The 9596-nt window shown below is 40.8% G+C and overlaps 1 protein-coding gene across 1 annotated transcript in view; it reads right to left on the reverse strand.

The window, feature by feature from the left end:
* Positions 1-1061, reverse strand: part of BAIAP2L1 (BAI1-associated protein 2-like 1) — a 26676-nt gene extending 25615 nt beyond the window's left edge. Inside the window, exon 1 of the mRNA XM_010138664.1 lies at positions 990-1061. Coding sequence (XP_010136966.1) covers positions 990-1059 — 70 coding nt within the window. The 5' untranslated portion in view covers positions 1060-1061. The remainder of the gene's footprint in view (positions 1-989) is intronic.
* Positions 1062-9596: the final 8535 nt, after the last annotated feature.

A 9596-nucleotide genomic window follows, 5' to 3' on the forward strand; every position in this document is an offset into this window, starting at 1 on the left:
AAATAAATGAACATTTTCCTATTTTCATCTCCAGCAGGCTTCGGTTTTATCTTTTTCTCAAGCCTGGTCTAAAATTTGCATGAAGAGAGATTTCGGTGTCTGCTTGGCTCTGCACTCCTTCGGCAGTATCCCATTTCTCAGAGTAGTAGATTACATTAGGGGAAAGAGATGCCACAGGCTTGAAAGAGGCAGAATTAGAGAGATTTTACATTGCTTTAATATGGTATCAAGCAGCTGAACAGGTCTGCATAGGTGAAATGGAACCAGCTCTAACCGGTCCTACAGTGTAAGCTTTGGGAATGCAGAGCCCCGTCTTGGAACCCCATTCTTGGTAGTTTCTCTGAAGCCAGTAATGGAAGTAAACAACCAGTAATAACAGAATAGATGGAAGGAAAAAATGGATGTAAATTATAAAAGATTTGAGAGACTGGGTCCTTAGATTAAAATTTATTCATTCTGATTTTGAGTCATTAAAAAGATACCGTCAAGTATAACATGGACAAGAAAAAATAAATTAATCCATTCCTACAACTCTTAATCAAGTCGTTCTGTTCACTCAGTTACTTAGTTAGCAATGTGTGCAGGTGAGCAGGAGCAGATCTAAGAACATGAAATATCTTTGGAAGGTATTTTCAAGAGAGAAAACAAAAAGAGAACATCTAGTTTACATAACTTCATTTTTTCCATTTATACTATTATTCTTATGTGGGTGATTTACACTTTATGTTCAGTTTGTTTTGCAGTAGCTCTGGGCTGAAGCATTTGGGATGCAACTTCTGTGGGACAGGGGGAAAAAACAAAGGGACAAGGGGAGAACGTACATGTGTTTGGATGCTTGCACTTCTTTTGTTAGGGTTTTTTCTTTTCCCTAATTAAACACAGCCAAAGTTCAACTTGGAAATCAAGCTTATACACAACCTTCATATCCAATATGGATATTTAAATTAAAATTAAACATTTGTTCTAAAATTAGCACATAGGAGACTTACCATTAACAGCTTTTTCATAATTCTTCCCCAGATTTATTAAATTCCTCAGTCCCGGATTGAACTGTTCCATAACATTCTAGTGAAGAGAACACAAAACTTGTGTTACAACCAAGGCAATTCAACGGCGGATGAAAGTATTCATCTCAGTGTCACAGTGTCACACAGGTCTAGCTTTACGTTTCATATGTACAGCTCACATCTGAAAAGTCTGTGGATGGCTGAAAAATAGGAGACTTGGGAGGAAGAGGAGAGCAAGGATGGAAGGGAGAAGAAAGATCAACAAACAGCAAAAAGGAAAGGTAAACTGTTTCCATAGGGGTAAAAAGGAATCTGGCTGTTAATAACACAAAAGGATGTCAAGGATGTGATCAAAATTGCACAGATGTTTCTTTTATGGTAGGTGATGGTGAAATAAGAACGAGAGAAAAACCTTTATCCACTAATGGTTAAATAAAGTCAGACATCCACAAGAACTTTGACAGTGGTTCAAGATTTAAGTTCTTTCCCCACCGCCCCACACTGAAAAAAACAATTAATGCTGGGAAAAGGAAAAACAGAAAAGAAATTCACCAGATATCTGACTAGGGGAAGACTAAGATAGTATTTAGGGAAATGAGGGAAATTATTTAGGCAGTATTTTTGTTGTGGGTTTTGTTTGTTTGTTTGGCTTGTGACGAGTTTTTGTGTGAAGCCATAGGTTTTTTTTGGAAGGAAAATGAAAATGATAACCTTATTTAAATAGAAGGAGAAAAAAAAATCCACTGCAGCTGCTTTGGCTGTTAAATACAATTATTGGCTGAAACAACTAGAATCTGAAATCCAGCAGCTTCAAGCATGACTACTCTCATAACTAGCAAATTCTATAAACTGATGAAGTGGTAGAAATTATGACTGGCAGTTTTATAGTGCAAGAAAATAGCTACACCATTAAATAGCAAAACCTAATTTCTTTGCAAAAAGTAGAAAATAAGCCATGAAGTATGAATCCAAATGTGAATTTGCCTAAAGCTAGGGAGGAGAGGGGGTGAAGAAGAGAGAAGAAACAGCTTTTGCCCACTCCGTAACGGAAAACTCATCCACAAAGCCTGAGTTGTCCCTGCTCGTAGGAAGGCTTCAGTTTCCCTCTTTCTGGTCAAGGACGATAACTCCACCCCCCAAAACAATATTCCAGAATTACTGTTATGTTGTTAGGAGCACTGAAAAAAGAAGCCAGCTGGCGTGCTGCTGTAAATGCAGGAGTTACTCACTCCTCAGAACCACGCCCTTTAAGGTGTCTCGAACCAAGTACCATAAATAATGGTATTCCGAGATATCGGATGTTGCAATTAACTTTTGAACAACGCTAACTAAGTCTGAAAGAGCCCCCCGAGCTTCACTTGTTTGGTGGCTCCTTGGTTTCTTCAGGTAGAATTGCTAACTGAATGAAAGACACAACAGTTTGTTTAACAAACCCCCCTTTGTACGTATGGAAATAACTACCTCTGAACAAGTGCTCTAGGATTCGCTGGATGTGCCTGGTCATTTAATAGTCAAGTAACCACAATGTTCCAATCCTTTTCTCTCCCATACAAAATACAGTGTCATATAAAGTCAGCTGCTAAGTCTCAGGAACAATTTGGTAATGAATATAATCTTTTTCTTTTAAAAATAAATTTAATACGAGCCGTGTATTTCCAGACAGGAGAACCTTAAAAGGTTTTGCAGATTCTAGACCTTCTTTTCCCAGAATCTTCCTAACAAAACTATAACTGTGATATTACTCCGTAAAATTTTATTGTCATGAAAGGAAGATCATGAGATACCTGAAGACACCAATCTGTTGTTATTACTATTTTTATGACACAGCTCACATCTTTCTAGCTACTGTACACAGCAGGACTTTCAAGTTCAAGGAATGCAAAACAGACACTCTGTTTACAAAGAATACAAGACACAAGAGAAGTGAAATAGTATCAAGCTTTTGTCTGTTATACTAGTAACAGAATGACAGTGTTTATATTTAGAACATACACGGACCCAGGAAGAACAGGAATACCATCACATTTGTCTTATTTTCAGGCAAGGTCACTCAGACAGAACTTTATTATCGTTTTTCAAATACAACGCTATACCTGAACTCCAGTCAATTTAAAAAGTGAAGAAAATAATTAGCTCCAAATTTCACCAATAATACTTTAACAATCACATTGAGTAAAAAATTCAGATACTAAAATAAGGTATAAAACTATTAGGTTCTGATACTAGTAAGGACATACGATATCAAAAACAGACACAGAACAACAGTACCTAGGCCTGCCACCTTTATTTGTACCAATTAAATGCAAGAGGGATTGTTTTCTGGTTGATACCATTAAACTCCTACCCACCCAAACAGGATCACTGCAGGCAAACTACCTGCTGTCCCCAGGCCCTCCCTCTGCGTTAACTCACAAACCACATCCAGAAGTGATTTGGGAAAGCGTGTTTCAGGTCGGGCCAACAATGCCGAGGGCCATTCTAGCAACTTAACAGTATGGATTTTCAAGCTCTAGTGTCTGGGAACATCCCTGCTCCCACCCCAGCTCTTCAATTTACTACTGCAAATGTTGCTGCTGTGCCCCTGTTGCCCCATAGCTGAGGCAGTACGAGTGTGAGGCTTTTGTTCCAAGGGGTAAGATGTCTCTTCCCACTCTGACTTTTGCTATTTCTTCCCAGCAACGTACTGACCATGAGCTTTGTTGGCATATATAGAGTTGGTGAACCACAAGAAAGAAATGGGTCAATTAGGGGGTTATGTTGGGATACAGTGTCCTGTATTCCAGGGATATGGGGGAGAGGAACAGTGTATGTGCTATAGAAACCATGTAGTAATGGCAGTAAGAATCCCACCCTGAATTGCCATCCTATACTGAAAATTATTTTCTTGAAATATAGATCCCGTCCCTGCTTACCCTGCTCCTTCCAACAAGACCTTACAGAGCAAAACCCTTACTGTCACCTACCCCGAAATTCTAACCATAGCATGACAGTTATTGGTCTTGAAATACTGATTTTTGGAATGCCTGTCTTAAGGATTCAGGGGTTAAGATGCTAGTTTTCTTAACACCTTCTAATTCAGATTTCAAACAGAAAACAGAACAGTGATCGCACCTGTGCCATTAGTTGTTTTCATTTAGGAGGAAGTGAACAAAACCAACAAAAATGCCCTGAACAGATCCTCTCCCAGAAGGCAGACTTCATAGCTCTTTATTTTCACTAGCAGACTTTATACATATGAGGTATTCAAGAGCAGATACAGACCATGCTGTGGAAACACAACAGGTCCACTGAAACCCAGAGAACTCTGAGGGGAAGCTTCAGTATATCACATCTGCTCAACATATATGTAAAACTGCTGGGAAAGATGGAGCAACATTTTATAGCTCGGTGCCTTCAGTAGCTGGAAGGCTTACAACTACTGGATCTTTTCTCCACTAGACCAAGCAGCCTCTGGACGTTTTTCAGTCTTCGCGCTGCCACAGTGGCTGATTGTTAGCAGAAGCGTCTGCACCAGTCTCTGGACGTGAACGCCCTAGGAGCAGCAAAAACCGTTGCAATGGAAATTCCCCTCTGGAACTCCCTTGGTTTAACACAGGGTATGGTTAGTTGATCCTCACAGTGCTCTGCAAGGCTCATGTACTTTCCTACTAAGAGTCTGTGTTTGATAGAGCCTTAGCTTCCCCTCCAGTCCCCACTGCGTCGCCAGGATGATCTAATGAGGCAATTCTTAGATTATTTTTCTCTCTTTGACATTACAAAGAAGCATAGTATGTATTTTTTCCTTTCTACTGAAGACAGGATTCTCAAAGCAAACATAAACCTGGCTGTGCTTCTAGTGCTCTTTTTATACAGCTAACCACTGCTGCTGTCTTTGAAGCACTGTCCAGGAAGAAATATCTAGAGCACTTTTTCGAAAAGGAAACCTGTCTCTGGCAACTCCCTCTTCAGGATCAGCTATAAATTTGATACTGCCAAGACACTGCAGATCAGTTAAAATGATTGTACTGTTTCGTTCAGCTTCAAAACTTACAGGGAAAAAAAGCCACTCAGAAACCCAAACAGACATCACAATAGTAAGAAAAAAAGAAAACCTGGGAGGAAAAAAAAAAAAAGTGTTTCACAACACATTTGCCTGTATAGTGAGAGACACAAACTCAGCCTCCTAATTGTCAATCTGGTGTCCTATATTCTAGTGACACACTACCTCTCATGAACAGAATAATTAACTAGAGGAGAAGGGGAGGCACATGATCAGATCCTACAGCTTTCTATTATTCAGGATGAGTGGAAATAGAGGGAAACGCTTTCAAAACAGGCAACTGGAAACATCTTTTTATGAAGAAAATTTTAGAGTTGGCAAATGTGACCTTCCAAGAAAAAGCGTAAGAGAAACCTGTTCTGGTCATTCAAGTGATTAAATCCCCACATAATCCGGTATCAGAGCTGCTATGTGCCCTTCACCACATGAAACCAGTGGGAGGTAACCAGCCTGGTAGCGAGGAGCTGACTGAGGAGGAACAAGCCTTGCATTTCTACTTCTTGTGTAGAGGTGTTGTATCTTCTGCCGTTCCCGATAGTCATATAAACAACGTTAATCTTTAAAACAAATGACAGCCATTGTAAAGCGTCTTCCTGTAAATGCTCAGCGTTGCTTTTTACTTGAAGACACACCTTGCAGAACAATAGCTCAGCAGGTATGAACCCAACTCAGCAACGCAGACTCCCTGGAGGTTCAGTTTACATCCTGCAGGCACTTGTGCAAGAGCGGATAACAATGTATTTGGGTAGAAATCTGAAATTATAGAAGTAGCAGAGAAAAGTAGATCTTGATGTCTAACATTACTCATGTTACCATCACTGTAGCTATTCACAACTCACCTTTGTATAGCTAATAATTTAGTTTAAGTTGTTATTCCTCAATTTGGAAAACAGTATAATTAAGTTTTTTGAAAAAGACTTCAGAGTTGCTGAGAGCCCACTTGAGAATATTTGAAAAGCCATATAGAAAGAAAATCATACTGTGCTCTAATGTACTTGAAATGCAATAATGTACAAAATGCTTCCTCTCCTGCTTTAGCTTTTGAAATCCACAGTACAGTTTTCGGAAGGGAACGATTAAGGCCTCAGCACATCTCTCGCTAAGCCATCTCAGTTGTAAGCTTTAATATTCTTTTAAAACAGGTTTAACAGAACAGAAAAAAATAAACCAGGATGCTAGTGTTTATTCAGAAAGACTAACTCTTATGACTAATTCTTAGTCAGCTTGATGGAACATTCCTTGTTTAAAAGAAACACGTTAATACATCACTCATCGATGTGTTTCAAATACAAACTTTTTCAGGTTACGAACACATGACCCAGGATAGGCTCTAAGCAGGCATAACTCTAAGTAAGGTCAAAAGAGATAATTTGCACTAAGATAGAACTGGATTTTATACACACGCTGACTCCCAAAGGCTCCTCTTCCCTCAAGTTAGATATATATTGAGTGATGCAAAACAACAGCCTTCCTGCAGCCTGTGCTAGGACCATAGGTGGACTTCAATTCTGAGAAATAATCTGGTAGCTTAATCGAATTGCAAGGCTTTTTAAAATACAGATACATAGAATATAGAAACATAGAGCTTTAAACTGAATTTATCAGATATATTTCCACGATAAAGGAATATAGCCTACCAAAATAATTGTACCTGCCCCTGTAGAGAACCCACGCCCCTCAGGAGAACACAGCACTCCGCTGAACAAAAGGGGGTTGCTTTGGTTTGGTTTTTTTAAATTTGACTTTGGCTGAAAATCAACATTTCTGTGTAAGATTTACTTGAATGCAGAGAAATACATCTTTAATATCCATGATTACCAACACCAACGCATTACAGCTATCACGCTGTTATCAAGAGCTCCGGAAACCTCAAACCACAGGAGCAACAGGCGAGCTGCCTGAATGGGCTGAGCTGGCGGCGTGACAGGCCTGTAACTCAGTCCTTTCCCGTCCTGTCCCCTTTCCCCCGCACTGGGGGTGTCACCGCTGGATGCCAAACAGCTTTCACCCACATACAGCAGATAGGACTGAAACTGTAGAAGCTGCGGTGACAGCCCAACACGTAACAGCTCTCCCGGGGTTACTGACTGACACAGTCGGTGTGTGAAGGGCCACAGTGTCCCCGCACAGCACGGCCCATCGTTGCGGTGAGCCTCAAGGGCAGGGCAATGTCATACCAGGGAACCTCTCAGCAGCTCCTCGGCAAAGGGAGGCTCTGGCCCTCTTTAGTCATAGGCTCCCACACCCTTAGGCTTCATTTTGCACGTGCCATTCCTATCATGCATTAAAGTGATTCTTCAGGTATTACATAAAGAGTAAATGTCACCCTTGATTCCTGTGTGCACACGTGCACGTATTTGTGGGTTATGTTGTTTATTTAGTCAGGTTAGCTAAAAAATGTGGAGGAATTAACTTTACAACAGTGCTGCCAACAAAAAGGATGAATAAGATAAAAATACCAGGGCTTTACTTGGCCACCTGATGACTTCTGTAAGTATATTTTGAAGCTTTGCGTAACACAGGTTACTATGTATTTAATAAATCCAATGGATTAGCACTGTAAGAAAATAAAAGGAAAACAGACTAGCAAGGCAGTCAATTTAATTTTTTATTATTTCTCCAAATCACCCAAAAGTTGATTTTTTTTTTTTTTGAGAAGTCAGAAGCCTGGTCTTGCAGCACACAGATGCCATTCCTGCACCGAATTGGTTTCCCCAGCCCAAGTCTTTCTTCTTCATGGTAGGAGAAACGCAAACACTCCTGATTTAATCACTCCCCGCATGGTGTTTTAAGCACTGTATTGCTAGGATGGCACACAGCAAGAGTAGAAGTTACAGGAGCATTATTAAACAAAGCAGAGCATGGTGCAGAGTAAAGCAGGGCGCAAAGAGGCGTTCATTTGTTTGAGATGAGGGAGCTGCGATTACAGTCACAGCAAACACTGAACACGCAGGCTGGTGCTCTCTGCCCTTAAGAATTAAAGAAGTATTTTCCAGATTTTAAAGTAGTCAGTTCTATATCAAAGTTAAAGTCGACCCACGATGCATTCTCTATCTGAAGCAGCCTTTACATCTTACCTGGATGAAGTTTCAATTTTTAATGAGGAGGGCAAGAGGGTTTCCAGGCCTGTGAGTACAAGCTATGTGATGCATCACACCAGACCTCTCCAAATACCCACATGGAAGACATTTCATTGCGCTGTCAGCATTAACTTTGTATTACTGTGTTTTTGCTGGTTGTTTCAGTCTTAAGTACCCCTCTGAATTAGTTTAAGAAACAAAAGGGTAAACTTCCCCAGTAAATAAGTACTGAATTACAGGAAAGGTTTTGTTTATTTAGACGTCTGTCAGTCCTTTAAAGCCTATTTTATAGTATATCCATTAAAACACACACGAGCTTTTCTTCCCTCTCCTCTGTAGAGCTGTTACAGCTACATCTGGAAGCCAAGAGTCAGGGTAGGACATTCCTTTGCCGGCACAGCCCCGAACAGTCAACTTCCCAGGCTTCTCTTTGCAAGCCTGTATTTACAGGCTGCTCTTCTGAGAAAAAAGAATTTATGTTTGCTTATGGCCTTGCCATGAACATAACTGATAGCAGAAAGGACCAGACTGTTTAAGATGACCTGCACCGGTTCTAGAGGACAAAATATATAGCCACGTCATCTCATTTTCTCAGTAGTTTTGCATGAATTTGGTATCTAAGTCCAAGGAAAGTAAATAGCAAATACACCATGACACCAATGCAGCGGGAGTGAAACTGACTGAAGTGTGTTGGAGAACAACAAAACCAACAGCAAAATAATCCAGTTAGTGTTTTTAGAGACCTTTAAATGGTAGCAACAACATCTTCAGAAATATGAAAACATTTGATAGTAAACCAGTAAGATTCAGTAAACAGTAAAACAGAACAATCCCCCAAAAAGCTTCCCTTTGGGCTCAGAGCTGCACATGCACTGCAGATGTGTTCATCTGCACAATTTGCATTTGCAAATTTAAATGTTTTTGCTAGTGTACCGCACCATACAGGATGAAGATTAGAGATCCAACACTGCCATTGCTACTCAACCAAAAGTACGACTGAAGGGGATTTTGCCCAGTTAGAATCTGTGTGGAAGGGGCTGAATTTATGGAGAGAAAAAGTTAAAGACAACCATCTAGCACCCACATGCAAAATATTTTTAGTTCTAAAAATAACAAGGCGTTCTGGAAAGTTTACCGACACAAACTGGACTTCCCTCACCAGTCAGTGCTCTGACGCACTGCAAGGGTGTACCATCATAAATCTGATTAGCAGCTCAGGACGCAGGCAAGCAACTTAATTCAGCATTAAGCCATATCTAGGCTCTGGCCCGTCTGAAGAAACGGTTCAAGCAGAGGACCACAAGCACCAGGATCTTCAAACCACCTTATCATCAAAACACGCTGAGGGATTTACGGCTCGCTGGAGAACTGAGCCTTCTAGAGAGGGAGAAACCAGTCTCAAGGCCTGCCTTGGGCCGGCGCTGTCGCTCCCCGCGGTCGGGGCCGGGGCCACCCGGCGGGGCTGCGGCG

This window comes from Buceros rhinoceros, unplaced genomic scaffold, assembly GCF_000710305.1.
Source record: "Buceros rhinoceros silvestris isolate BGI_N320 unplaced genomic scaffold, ASM71030v1 scaffold29280, whole genome shotgun sequence".
NCBI classification, from domain to species: Eukaryota; Metazoa; Chordata; class Aves; order Bucerotiformes; family Bucerotidae; genus Buceros; species Buceros rhinoceros.